The 13,731-nt window shown below is 40.3% G+C and overlaps 1 protein-coding gene across 1 annotated transcript in view; it reads right to left on the reverse strand.

The window, feature by feature from the left end:
* Positions 1 to 1,515: 1,515 nt before the first annotated feature.
* The window catches only part of slc8a4b (solute carrier family 8 member 4b), a 55,171-nt gene continuing 42,955 nt past the window's right edge, over positions 1,516 to 13,731 (reverse strand). Inside the window, exons 13-17 of the mRNA XM_087789996.1 lie at positions 8,633 to 8,739; positions 8,434 to 8,558; positions 7,386 to 7,485; positions 5,926 to 6,198; positions 1,516 to 4,334 (exon numbers count right to left, since the gene is read on the reverse strand). Coding sequence (XP_087646122.1) covers positions 3,955 to 4,334; positions 5,926 to 6,198; positions 7,386 to 7,485; positions 8,434 to 8,558; positions 8,633 to 8,739 — 985 coding nt within the window. The 3' untranslated portion in view covers positions 1,516 to 3,954. The remainder of the gene's footprint in view (positions 4,335 to 5,925; positions 6,199 to 7,385; positions 7,486 to 8,433; positions 8,559 to 8,632; positions 8,740 to 13,731) is intronic.

A 13,731-nucleotide genomic window follows, 5' to 3' on the forward strand; every position in this document is an offset into this window, starting at 1 on the left:
TCTGCTGCTAATCAGTAATCAGACAATATGATGTTTTACTTTAATCAGTTTTCCTCGTCGACACAGAACAAGGCCATTGTTCATCAGCGACGGATGATGTATTTATAAATCAGCGTCTCGTCTTCTTACAATAATCAACCTTCTCAACACAAACTCTGGTCGTGTGTGTGTGGAACGAAACGGAGGGAGTCGTGGCTGAATGGATGTGCATTAAGCTTATGTGTTTTTGCTGAGTGAGGAAGAGACGGATGAAGAAAAGAAGAGATAGAAAAGTCAATAAGAGAAGAAGACAGATTAGAAAAGAAGAGAATGTTCAGCAAAAGGATGTTTAAGGCTGTGTGTGAGTGTGTAGATGTACGTGACATTAGTACGACACTAAATTACCGCACTGACAAGGTTTACCTACGTATATCTACCATGATTTGTGTTAAACCTCAGATGCGTGAGGAAGTGCACATGTAAAGAATACACTGTGTCTATGTGATGAGTGTGCTGGATTGATCACCTCCAGTCTCTAAAGGAACGGAAATACTTTTCATTCACTTTGTACATGTCAACCAAGGTTCTGTTCTTGGCTTATACAATTGATATGTTTCCACTTGGCAACGTGATCTAAAAACACTAAATAAAGTTCTGTTTTTATGCTGATGTCCCTCAATTGTATCTGTCAATGAAGCCAGATAAAAGTAATCAGCTGGTAAAATCCTTAAAGACAGATATCAAATACACAAAACTTTCTTCTACTGAACTCAGGTTATACTAGTTTGACCACAACATCTTAGACAATCCCTAATTGATGATATAACCTTTTTATAATGGACTGTTTCAATCTTTTATTTAAAATAACCACGCACATATTCAGCGTGAAATCCTGTGAGATCCCGACGATGACTGAGGACGAGAGGATACGGTCAACTCCAGCAGCTTTTAAAGCTCATTTTTCGACATATTTTGGTTTCAAAACAAGTAAAAGCAGTTACTTTGACAAGAGTCATGTGGTCTGTGAATTTTGCAACACCAAGTCAAGTACTCGATTATACATCAAAAATAAACTAAATATTATATTGTTGCCCCTGTATGTACTACTGTGACATGTTTTTCTATTATAAAGTTACATGTAAACTATATAGTGTCTTGAAATAACTTTAAATAAAGTTGCATTTGAATTTAATGTAAAATTTCATATTTTGAAGCAGGAACATTGTCTCCCTCAGGACACTCTTGTTTACCGTCTCCTTGTCTTGCTCGTTCTCCTCCAGTGGAGGATGGAGGCGTGTCTCGCTGAGGCGGTTACCATGGCGCCCACGTGGGAATAACAGATGTCAGCATCTTCTCCAAAAGAAACTGATGGAATGGAATCGTAATCCCTTTTCTATTTTATTGTATTTGTATTTTTTTCATCTCTTTGAATTATTGGGTTACTAATTCATTTGTGAGGTTTGAGGGGGGACTAAAGATGGTCATGTGACCATAGTTGGTAAACTATGATTTTATAAATCACACCCATTCGTCAGGTTCCTTCAGTCAAGTTTTATTTCATCTTTAAGAAAAACAAAATGTAATCTGTAAACATTTAAACTTCATTTTCATGATAGATCTTTAAAAATATGTAAATTTTTACAACATTAACCGTTTTCATGCATCGACAAGTGCGTGACTGACGCACATCCACACACAATAGAAAGGGTCTTCGGTCTCTACTCTAGTAGCACTTCCACTCTGATGGATTTTCACCAAAAACAGAAACAATAATTGAAAAAAAAAGGTATAAAATGAATTTTAAATTACATTACACCCTCAGAAGCACTTTGTGACGCATGATAAAGTGATTTAATAGATAAATAGATAGTAAGGTAAGATGAGAATAACAAAACATTAACGCTCAAGCACACAAACAAAATGGACGGTCACACAGCAACAGGTGAGGAACAATACAGTTGCATTGCTTATTTTCTTTAACAGCGTACACACACTCTTTCACTCACACACACACACACACACACTGCTGCTTCTATTAATACTGATATCATTGAGGGACACATTCCGGCCAGCAGGGGGCAGCGAGCGCTCAGTCTTCAGATGACAGGAGCAGCTTTCAGGTCACATCTTGAACTGCTGCTCCACATCATTGAATTGTTAAACGTGTCGCTACGCTGAACCTCTCCAACAGGTGGCGCCACTTCTCACTTCGTGGAGACATTCTCAGGGAGTTTCTTTGCCTCCGATAACAATTCCTATCAACAGTTCCAAAGGTTAGAAAATAAATGTATATATATATCTTCACAAGTTAAGAGACATTTTAGGAAACCAAGCTGTAAAATAAAAATATTAAAGTAAACTAAATGTCGCTGTCAAGGCTTTAAATGATTTGAGCTGTTCTTTGCAGAAAAGTTATTATTATACATTTTGATTCTTAAAGACCCATGTGTTGCCTTTAAGTACAGTCCTGTAAATTATGACTGCTAATCTATTATTAAAAGGATTCACTGGCTTTAAGTAAACTTTTTGGTCAGGTCGTGGGGGCAGCACAGAGTCCTAGAGATGGAAGTATACCAGTCCCAGCAAAATATGATTTTTTTTCTTTCAAATAATTGAACTTAAATATATGTTGTTTTTTCCTAAATTAACTGATCATTTTTTACACATAGATTTCGAAAAAAATAAGTAATGAAACATTTCTATATACAAATAATTACGTAATCCAATGCTTCATTAAAAAAAAAAATTACAATTTGAAATTCAACCATTCAATATTCTGATGGCACTGAACTACTTCCACAGTCAGACTTCTTGCCCCCTGGTGGAACACTGAGTAATTCCCAGGACAAGTGAACTTCAATCTACTCCAAGCTTCTCCCTGATGATTCACCTTTATCTGGTGGATCTTCACCAATAAGACCAACTAACCCTTCAATAATCACTTACGTTAACATGGAAAATAATTTCATATACTTTCAATGTATTATCTAGCAACTAGCTAACTCTAGTGGAAATGGCTCTGTACCTCTTAAAGGTGTGTGTGTGTGCGTGTGTGCGTGTGTGTGTGTGTGTGTGTGTGCGTGTGTGTGTGTGTGTGTGTGTGTGTGTGTGTGTGTGTGTGTGTGTGTGTGTGTGTGTGTGTGTGTGTGTGTGTGTGTGTGTGTGTGTGTCTGTAAATGTTCTCAATGTACGCTAGATGAAGTGTACAAGGAGCGATTCTGGTCTGGTAGGCAAAGTCAACAGTTATCACAGCATTTTAAAACGCCCTTAACTTCATCCCAGGCGTCAAATTTACTTCACAGAACTTTTATAAATGTTTTCCACAAATGCACGTCAACAACAGTGAAACACGACACCATCAACAGTTCAGAAAAAAGGATGGGAGTCTTGACTGGCAGCGGATCATCCACAAGGGCCAAAACCAAGAACTGCACAGTGAACTGGAGGAACAGAAGGAGCATCGGATTCACCTGAACTTGTGAGTGAACAGTCAATAATACTGGTTGCCATGGTGATTCACGTGGCGGCGGGAGGGGGGAGGGGTTACGTAACTCTTCGTTTCTTTACTGCTCCACTTTAGTTTCCGGTCTCTTTTGATCTTCCTTCTTCCCGATCCTGCAAGTTTGTCATCGCTGTGCATAATTCATGATCCTCTATATGAACGTATCGTCAGCCTCTTCCCTTCTTCTGTGTCCTTCCACCCAAGACACGCATGAAAAGACAAACTATGTGAAGCTGCCATGCCTTCAGGTCGATCTAATAGTCCTCTCTTGATCATTTTGTCGATCAAACTCTTGCTCTTTCTTACTATACTATACTACCGCCACGGTAAATAAGTGCATCGTCAGCTTCCATCATGTGTATTTAAATAACAAGGAAATTAAAAAAAAGACTTGTTGAATAGTCCGGTATCTAAAACTCTAAGAATTGGAATGAAAGTATCGTTAGGAAGGAAGGAATTCTTGGGTGTTGCATCTAGAACCAGGGTATATGGCAGTAGGCCTCCAATGATGCCAGCATGATGTAGACGAGCCAGAGTGACACGAACAGAAGCGACGTCGCTATCTTGCAAGTCCGCGGGCCGCCCAGCTCGCCGTTGGCCACGGACGGCCGCCGCCTGTACAGCAGCATGCAGACGCACACCATGGCCAGGACGGTGAAGAGGGTGACGGAGAACGCCAGGTTACCCGGGTCCACCTTGAAGGTCTGTCCCCTGGAGTACCAGGCCACGGCGGCAATGGTCCACGCCACGCCGATGCCCAGGAAGACGTTGACGGCGTTGGAGCCGGTCACGTTGCCGATGGAGGCGTCGGCGTACTGATCCTGGATGGCGGCAACTTTGCTAGCAAAAGTATCTGGAAAGACGAATGCTGAGATCAGACTTAAATAATTTGGACCAAAATCTATTTTATCTTATGGTAAGGTATGTTATTCAATTCTAATCTCTTTTGTTTTCTTTTGCCCCCAGTCAGCTGCTGAATGTGATCACTTTGTTTCCACTAACTATTTATTACACAATTCCATTGTATAATATATTAATTTCATACTTTGTTTTTAGCCCTTGTGTTATCTCAGGGTCAAGGTGACCCAAACGCCTGAAAACAAATAAGATTTGTCAAAGTGAGGCATAGGGGCCTCATGCAGCCTCTTGCAACATGTATTTTCTCCTTAATACTATATATTTAGAATGTCTCTGAGGGGATATTTTCATCTCACAACACCTATTGTCACTTTTGAGATGTAATTCCTCTCAAAATACATCTCAATATATATATTAACATATTAAAAAAGTTAAAATTGTGTTCAAAAATGTACAAAGACATTAAGTGGTAAAACAGGTAGTTGCAGGAGATGATGTCCTACCACACAGTAACACCTTATCAATACAGAAAGTAATGTAAAGTGAATGTTTTATATAATTATCCAGGTTAGTCCCATTGATATTAAAATCTTTTGCAAGAGAACGTTTTGCCTTAAACTGATGGTTAAAACTAGTCAACGTCAGTGCTAGCCTCATACTAAAGTCATGTTTTTTAAGAAATGGCAGTGGTTTCGTAGAAAGACAAAATCTCTGCCAATCTCTTTCACCAATTAGTTCAATGTTCAAACTTCTGGGCTAAATGTGTTCCATCTGCCAATATTCTGCTGGTAAATGTCACTGTGTCTCGCAGCTCGCTCTCCATTGCATCTTTTGACTTGTTTCTGAAAACATGTCAGAAAAGGACACATCAGTGGACTCACAGCTGGAGGGCAGCTAGCTTAAAGTCCCACGGTCGGCCAGGTTGACCTGATTCCAGTGGGCACTGGAGGATGTGTTTGTTTTCTTTCCTGACAGAGATTCACTTGGTTTATATTCTGCTGCCACTGCTAAATGTCTTGTTGTTATCCACTGCTGCCAGCCTTTCATGGACTTTATTGAGCCTCAACTTTCCCCGCTAACTAGTCCTCACATTTCACTAAGTAGCTCCTTCAAACTAACTAGCATTCGTACGACTTTAGCTTGTTTAGAAAAGCTGCTTAATCCAAGTAACTTTGCTTCTGTTTAACTTGAATGATTTTTTTCCTTGTGTTTGTAAACCATAGCGACAGGAAAGCTAACAAACAAGGTCTTCAGGCTCCTGCTGAACATGCTCAGGATCAAACATAAGGACATGAAACAAGAAGGAAAATATGAAAAGCAGTGAACAGTGGCAGGGAGGAAAAGAAATGATCAAACTGAGCCAGAAAGTCAACCATGCCTCTTGTACTGTTACCACTTCATGAGGCCTTGATTCTGTGAGAACTCGTGTTTTTATCACAGCTTCCTTAAAAATGTGGGTCACAATTTTACCCTTTCCCTCCTCCCTAATCATGTGACACACAGCCCAGAGGCATAAAGTGGTGAAAATGTGAGTTTAAAAGGAAGTGGGTCTTAAATTTTGGAGGGATTCATGACTTGTTCCTGACCTGGCACTGACGTTCCAAGAGCCACGAACACCACAGCGGTCACAGAGTCCTTGAGTCCGATGGTGCATCCGAAATGTGAGGCCAGATCTCCAGTGACCGCCGTCAGGACGCCGATGAGGGAGATGGAGACGAAGAAACAGGCCCAGCCGTTCCAGTACTCTGTGGGAGGAACGAAGGCGAACAGAACCTTCCAGAAGACGGTGAGGAAATGCATGATGTAGTCGAAGCAGGAGGGAAGACGCTCCTCGCCGCTCTCCTCCTCGTCATCGTCTCCTGCAGCAGAACAGGTCGCTTTAGTGCTGGAATCATGTTTGAAGACGTATTAGTTCTGTGTGTGTCATTTTATGTATTCATTTGTACCCATGAAGTCATGTTTGTGTGTGTAATGAAGTGTCGTACAGGTTTTTATGTCTTAAGATTTGAACATTTTCAGTTTTTGACTCTCTAAATCACTGGTGTCCACATCAATCATAACCGGGAAGGAAAAAGAGATTTCCAGATGTTAAAATACCTTGCAAGGTAAAAAAGATATTGAAAAGTTACAAATATCTCAAGAAGTTAAAGAAAGATCAAGAGAGGTTAAAAAAGTTCTCCAGACGTTTAAAAAGATCACCAGAAGGAGATAAAGATCAGTTAAATTCTTAACAAGTTCAAAAAGAGATAATAACAATATAAATAAAAATGTTTTTTTTATCGCAAGAGATTAACTCAAGTGCTGTGTTTTTCTTCAGGTTTAAGGTTTTGATGTATTGTTCTGCAATGGACAGGTTCATTGACTTCACTTTGAGGTTAGCCTCAATGAAATGATGGTTCTTGGGAGAGAATATGTTTGTCGCAAATCCTTTTCCGGCTTTGAGTTTCATTTGTGTAATTGCCTTTTTTGGAAAACACTCTTGAGGGGCAAGGAGTCTTGCTAGTCGTCCTCCATCCTCCAGTGGGATTTAAATCCTACTATCTTAAATCTACAGAAGCTCTAAGCAGCCAAAAATGAAAAATATCTTTTGCTAAAATGATCAAATAATACTCTTGAAGATCTTTTTTACATCTCTGGCTCAATCATTTCTTCTTCCATGTCCATTAAGGGGCTCCGTACAATCACACTAGTGGCCAAGATCTTCAAACATTCAAGTTAATCGGCCAAACAAAACATAAATTGACTTAACTTTCTGGGGCATAATTCATATTGTAAAATTTCTCCCTAGAAAGCTTGATGTATCGACATTATCTCTGTGTTTAATCTCTTTCATCTAATTCCCTTCGACCAACATTCAGTTTTCTTCTATCTTATCTTTAACTTTTTTTTATAGGTATACATTTAGATCAAACGCTGAAATCAGGTCAAAGCAGATGTTTGAAAGTGCTTGATTTTGTCTGCGATGGTACTTAAATACACAAGTGAGTTAGTGTGTGTATGAAGCTGTCTACTGTATTATTGATATGTGTGTGTGTTCGTGACATACCTGCACTGACAGTGACTGCACTTACAAACTGCTCCCTCCAGCTGCTGCTTCCGACCACCAGAGCCAAGTTAGTCTTCTTGATCAACTTATCTACAGTGTTCTGCAAACACACACAGACACACACACACGAGCCAAGTGTGAACACGAGACAAGGAAACTTGAGTTGTTAATCCAGAAAGAGGGAAGAGGTGTTTAAATGAGCATCAAAGAGGAAGAAGAGACGACCTTGACGTTGCATTAAGTAGTGTGTAAGTGTCGCACATATACACACACCAGAGTGTGTGAGAGTCATTACTGTGTGTTCATGAAGAAGAATTAACCAAAGCAGAGGGTGAGAAGCAGCAGGAGGTTCGCCTGCAGTTGCCATGAGAAAAACGTCATCACAGCTTCGTTACATAGGAAGAGGAACATGCAAGATGAAGCAGCAAGAAGAAGAAAAAAACCTTTTTAGCTCGATACAGCAGCACATTCACTGCTCGCTACACAATCAACACACACACACACACACACACGAGAACCAATGAGCACAAACAATCCACAAATGAAGAAAAAAACATTTAAAAGTTATTTGACATAAACACCTTTTATATAATATAAGTAAATAAGTAAGTAAGTAAAGGTTATTTTTAAAGATGTTTCTAGACCAGGGTCACAAAGCGCTTGAACAATCAAAAACACAGTTAAAGTGCAATACATGCTTTAAAGGACCAAGATAACATAGAGACAAACACAGAACTACTAGAAAATTGAGAAAAACCCTGCATGTTCATATACATGTTTTTAAATAAATGTTGTTAATTTAAAGCTTGTCGTAAGTATTAAGAAAATGATTGAATGTTTTAATAATGTAGGTTTTTGAGAGAGTATAAACTACTGAGTCTATGGAAAGTGCATCTGAATGGAGTAATAATGCTGGAGGGTTTCAGAACGTAACCCCTGCTGTAAATGAGGGACCACTGTAAACGCATATTATTCCAAAATGTTTTTTTTAGAATCTCAATGACAAAAAAAAACTTGATTGACGTGACCTTGTGAGATCAAAACTCACCTTGAACTCGTAGGACTCCTCGATGACCACCTCCACCTGCGTGTGCTCTCCCAGACTGGGACATCCCATCTTAGCCACCTCCTCCTCCTCCGCTCCCACCAGAGGCTTGTTCTCATTGGAGTCTCCTTGGAGACCAGCAGGGATGACGACATCAGCGACACGGAGCGAGAAGTAAATTATACAGTAAGACGAGACCCACCATGTTTCTGCCCGATCTCCAGCAGCACCGGTTCACCCAGCTCGATGGTGAACGCCTTGTTCTTCTCATACTCTTCGTCGTCAATTATCTTTACCTCGATGATCTTCCTGTGACACACAACAACACACACTCAGTGGTGCTGCGTTCAAGCCCCTGGTGGCCATTTCTGGTGGTGCCTCCTGCTGAATTCTTTACACATGTCAGTGGAGAAGTTTGTGCTCCTGACATCACTCCTCCATTACTGATGCAACAAGCTGTCTGAGGGACACACTTTCAGAGAAGTTTCCTAAAATAGATGAAATGAGTCGGAGCAGCAGAACTCTCAGAGACGTGAATTAAATGTTCTGTTGTCGGGAAGTGTGTTTGTAAATCATGGAAATAAATGAGCGTCTTCACTGTTTACACTCCATTGAGGTTGATTGACAGTTGGAGAATTACTTAATGAACATAATCTAATTCCATATCTCCATTTTCTCCTGGCGGCAGTTCTACATTTGATATACAGCTGTGTGTGTTTGTGTGCGTGTGTGTGCGTGTGTGTGTGCAGCATCAAACAAACTTATTAACTTGAGTGAGGGGGATTTATATTCGCGCACACTCACAAGTTTTTCCTCTTTCAATGCTTTCATAAATTCTATGTCAATATATTAAAACAAACCAAATCCTTTAAAAGCATTTTTGTGCACACACACACAATCACACACAATCACAGTGATGTGCTAAGAACACACTGAAGTTTATGGAAGTATATCAGTGTCATCACACTACAAATGTTGAAACTTTGCATATTTTTTAATTGAAATGTTGTTTTAAGCATTACATTATCTTTTAGAATATTTCAATTTAATATTTTTTTATATTTAAAGGTTTAAGTACTTTTTATAAATACTTGAATTCAATAATTTCTATGCTGCAAGGTTTTTCTTTTAATAATTGAATACATTTTCTACAGTTCATATTCTAATTTCAATGATAAAAAAAATCTTAATTCAATATATTTTTTAATTCGCAGCATTTTGAATAAATCCAAAAGTGCTAATATAATAGTGCAATGAGACAACACCTAAAGAGTAACGAGAAGAATATTGAATTGATAAAGAATCTTAAACTCAACATCTGAAAAAATTAATATTGAAAATGACTCCAATTCCAAAAGAAAAAATTAAACCTTGCAAGATGTACATATTTGAATTTTGAATGAAAGTATTAAACAAAAATTAAATCCTTTACATAAAAAAAAAAGTTTGAAAGTTTCAACATTTGAAATGTTAAATTCAATGATTTAATATTCTTTAATATAACTTCCATACATGGACATCAGTCGTCTTAATAGCAAAAGTTTAAAAAACCTTTTAAGTAGTTCCAAAAGAGCCTGTTAGATGACTAATCTTATGCAAAGTGTGTGTGCACTTCTACACACACACACACACACACACACACACACATAAGTGTATCTCCAGCTGTGATGAGTAACAGCTTCATCTCTGGAGTGTCGGTGGGAGGACAAGTTGATGTGGAGCCGTTATTTTTTCATCCCACATACTTAAACATGTTAATATGTCTGTCTCTTAATATTCCCACACTTATTCCACCTCTCGATGACTCCCCCAAAATGTTGGGTGAGGTCAGCATCTGTTACGGAGACTGAAATGATTTCCGTGTTCAGGTCCAGCGACGATCACACGGATGTAATCTACTTAATGTGGACACGGCCGAGCGGCGTCCAAATATTGAGGCTGTGTTGTAACGACAACAGTGAAACAATGAAGCCTCCTGCTGTATTATAATCCCGCTGTAATAATCCAGCAGTGAAGTGAGTCACACTCTCAACTCTGCGGGAGAGAATGAAGAACCAGGATCAGCAGAAAAGCAGAGCTGGGAATCAAAGAAGGATGAAAGAGGAAGACCGGAGGCAGGAGTGTATGGAGGACGTATGGTTGCCACAGTAACCAGCTGTATAAGTACACAACATATATGAATGTGTGTATATCACCAATAGAAATCAATATAGAGAACACATTTCAGCAGTTACTGTTCAAACACTGCGTTAAAACTGTTCGGATTAAATCCTCCAAAACACTCGCTCCACTCACACACGCCTCACAAATCTGTGTCTGTTCTGTAATCCTGGCGAGGACGAGAGAGTCCAGCCGTCAACACTGATGACAGTTGACAGCCTTGAACAGGAGGGTCCTCTGATCATGTTGATAAAACCCTAGAGAGAAGGTGGTCAACATAAACTACTCCTCAGATTAGATTCAACTCGTTCAGTCATCATTCGTCATTTCACAGATACTCTGCAATACAATACGGTTGGTTAAAATGTATGGTCCTCAAACTTTTTTGTACCACCAACCTGTTAAATGTCATTATATTCACCGACCGGACAAGAGATAAAAACAACTAAATGAAATAAGTGCATAAATAGGCGGCTTTCACTGCAACAAAATGTTCACAAATGTACTTGTTGTTTGAAAACTTGACATTAAAGGAACTTGCTTAAAAAGAAAAAAACACATTTAAGACAAAAAGAAAATAAATTATTCGTATCAAATGTCTTTTGGACCAGTATTGGCCCACGGCCCGGTGGTTTGAAATCAATTATTTAAATAGATAAAAAGACATTCCTTAGACTTCAAACACAAACTAAAGCTGCCAAACAATTAAGACTATCAGAGTAATCAGAATCAGAATCAGAAAACCTTTATTAGTCCCGCAGGGGAAATTTGGTTTAACAACAGCAAGAGAAATAAAAACACCCAGAAATAAAAACGAGAAAGAAAATCTAAATAGAATAAAAGATAAATCTGCGCTATATAATATATACACAATCATATTTACATAAATAACAAGAGGTGCAGTTAAATAGTTATCTTGGTGTGTTCTTGTTGTGGAGTCTGATGGCAGCAGGGAGGAAAGACCTGCGGTACCTCTCCCTCACACACGCCTCAGTGTGTGCTGGAGAGGGTGAGACAAGTTCCTCCTCATGGAGCCCAGCTTGCTCCGTATCCTCCCTCCAGTCACTTCCTCCACAGGATCCAGGGGGCGCCCTAGGACGTAACCGGCCTTCTTAATAAGGCTGTCCAGTTTAGCCCTCTCCTTTGCTGTCATGCTGCTCCCCCAGCAGACCACACCGTTGAAGATGGCAGAGGCCATTACTGAGTCATAGAATGACTTCAGGAGTGGCCCCCGGACACCAAATGACCTCAACCTCCGGAGCAGGTAGATTCTACTCCGCCCCTTTTTATAAAGAGCAGCAGTGTTATCCACCCAGTCCAGGCGGTTGTTGAGGTGAACACCCAGGAACTTGTAAGTCGTGACAATCTCAATGTCCTGTCCCTGGATGTTCAGTGGTGAGGGGGAGATGGAGGGACACCGCCGGAAATCCACAATCAACTCCTTAGTTTTGCTGGAGTTGATCTGAAGGTGGTTTTCCAGGCACCAGTCAACAAAGTCCTGGACAAGTCCCCGGTACGGCCCGTCATCCCCGTCCCTAATGAGGCCGACGATGGCGGAGTCGTCCGAGAACTTCTGCAGGTGACTGGTGGGAGACAGGTGTTGGAAGTCTGCAGTGTACAGTGAAAAGAGGAACGGTGCTAACACTGTTCCCTGGTGGACCCCTACACTGCACAGTACAGTCCTCGAAACACCATCCCGGGTCCTCACGAACTGTGGACGGTTGGTGAGGTAGTCCACAATCCAGTCCGTGAGGTGAGTGTCCGCTCCAGACAGCTCCAGCTTGTCCCTCAGGATGTCTGACCTGATGGTATTGAAAGCACTGCTAAGATCCAGGAAAAGGATCCTCACAGTGCTTCCAGGCGACTCCAGGTGAGAAAGTGCTCGGTGGAGAAGGAAGATGATGGCGTCCTCCACGCCGATGTCAGGTTGGTAGGCAAACTGCAACGGATCCATGGAGGAGCGCACCAGAGGACTCAGGTAACTAAGGACCAGCCGCTCCAGAGCCTTCATAAGGTGGGATGTCAAGGCCACAGGTCTGTAGCAGCTGGGATCCTTAGGGTGCTGAGTCTTCGGCACCGGTACCACACAGGACGTCTTCCACAGTAGTGGAACTCTTCCCAGGGTCAAGCTCATGTTGAACAGAAGTCCAACAATTTCACTTAACTGGTCAGAGTGCTACAGGAGATTAATCGCAAATAAATAAAGAGTAATCTTTTTAAATCGTTTTTCATCTTGTGTGAAAAAAATCAAGAAAGAATGTCTTTTAAAAGTGATAGTAAAAATTCAAACTTCAATCATGTTCAACTCATGTCAACTAAGGGTTGAGATTACTTCCATACTAACCGTCTCTAATGTTTTTGTTTTTTTTAAACAATTCAATTCAAGAGACAAATTCCATGTAGTTGAGGTGAGGGCGTGGAACGGCCTCTAATTTTACTATTAAACATTATTTAACCCCCAATATTATGTTCTATAACTTTAGAAGTTGAATAACAGGAACTTTTCCGAGTGTCTAATGCAGGTATTTATGTAACTCTTTACGTAAGAGTTTGTGTTTCAGCCACCCGTTTATCACCTGCTACCCAACATTCACCTTCCGTCTCACGCCACTTTTGTTTTGGTCCTCCAGCTAGAAGTCAGACAGCTGCTGCTCTCAGGAGTAGAACTGGGCTGAACTCCCGCCACCTGAGCTGCTGCTGGAGAATAGTAATTAGCACGTCCACCTTACTCGTGGTAATTATGGGATGGTTGTATCAGTCATGTATCTCTACTTACAGCTTAAACTAAAAAAATTATTTAAAAAATAGTGATTTAAAGTAGGTCGACTCATTAGATGAGAGATAAAATGAGACGGTTTGTAATTCTCAGACGACGAACTGGAAGTTATGATTTACTGGTTGCCATGGCGATGATCCAGATGTACAATGAGGGGATGTTACCGAAGCGTTGGGATGCTTTCAGGAGGTTTGAAGGCAGGAAAGACACACGAGCAGGCCGATGAATAAATGAATAAAAGACACGACGACGGAAAGTAAACAGATGGAAATATGAAGGAATGAATCCCTTTCGATCTCATGGCTGACTTAATGTTTCTCATTATTCTGTTCATTGCTCAGTGGAGCTCGCTCGTTCCACACACA

Source organism: Callionymus lyra, chromosome 4 (genome assembly GCF_982586985.1).
Source record: "Callionymus lyra chromosome 4, fCalLyr1.hap1.1, whole genome shotgun sequence".
In the NCBI taxonomy this organism is placed as follows: domain Eukaryota; kingdom Metazoa; phylum Chordata; class Actinopteri; order Syngnathiformes; family Callionymidae; genus Callionymus; species Callionymus lyra.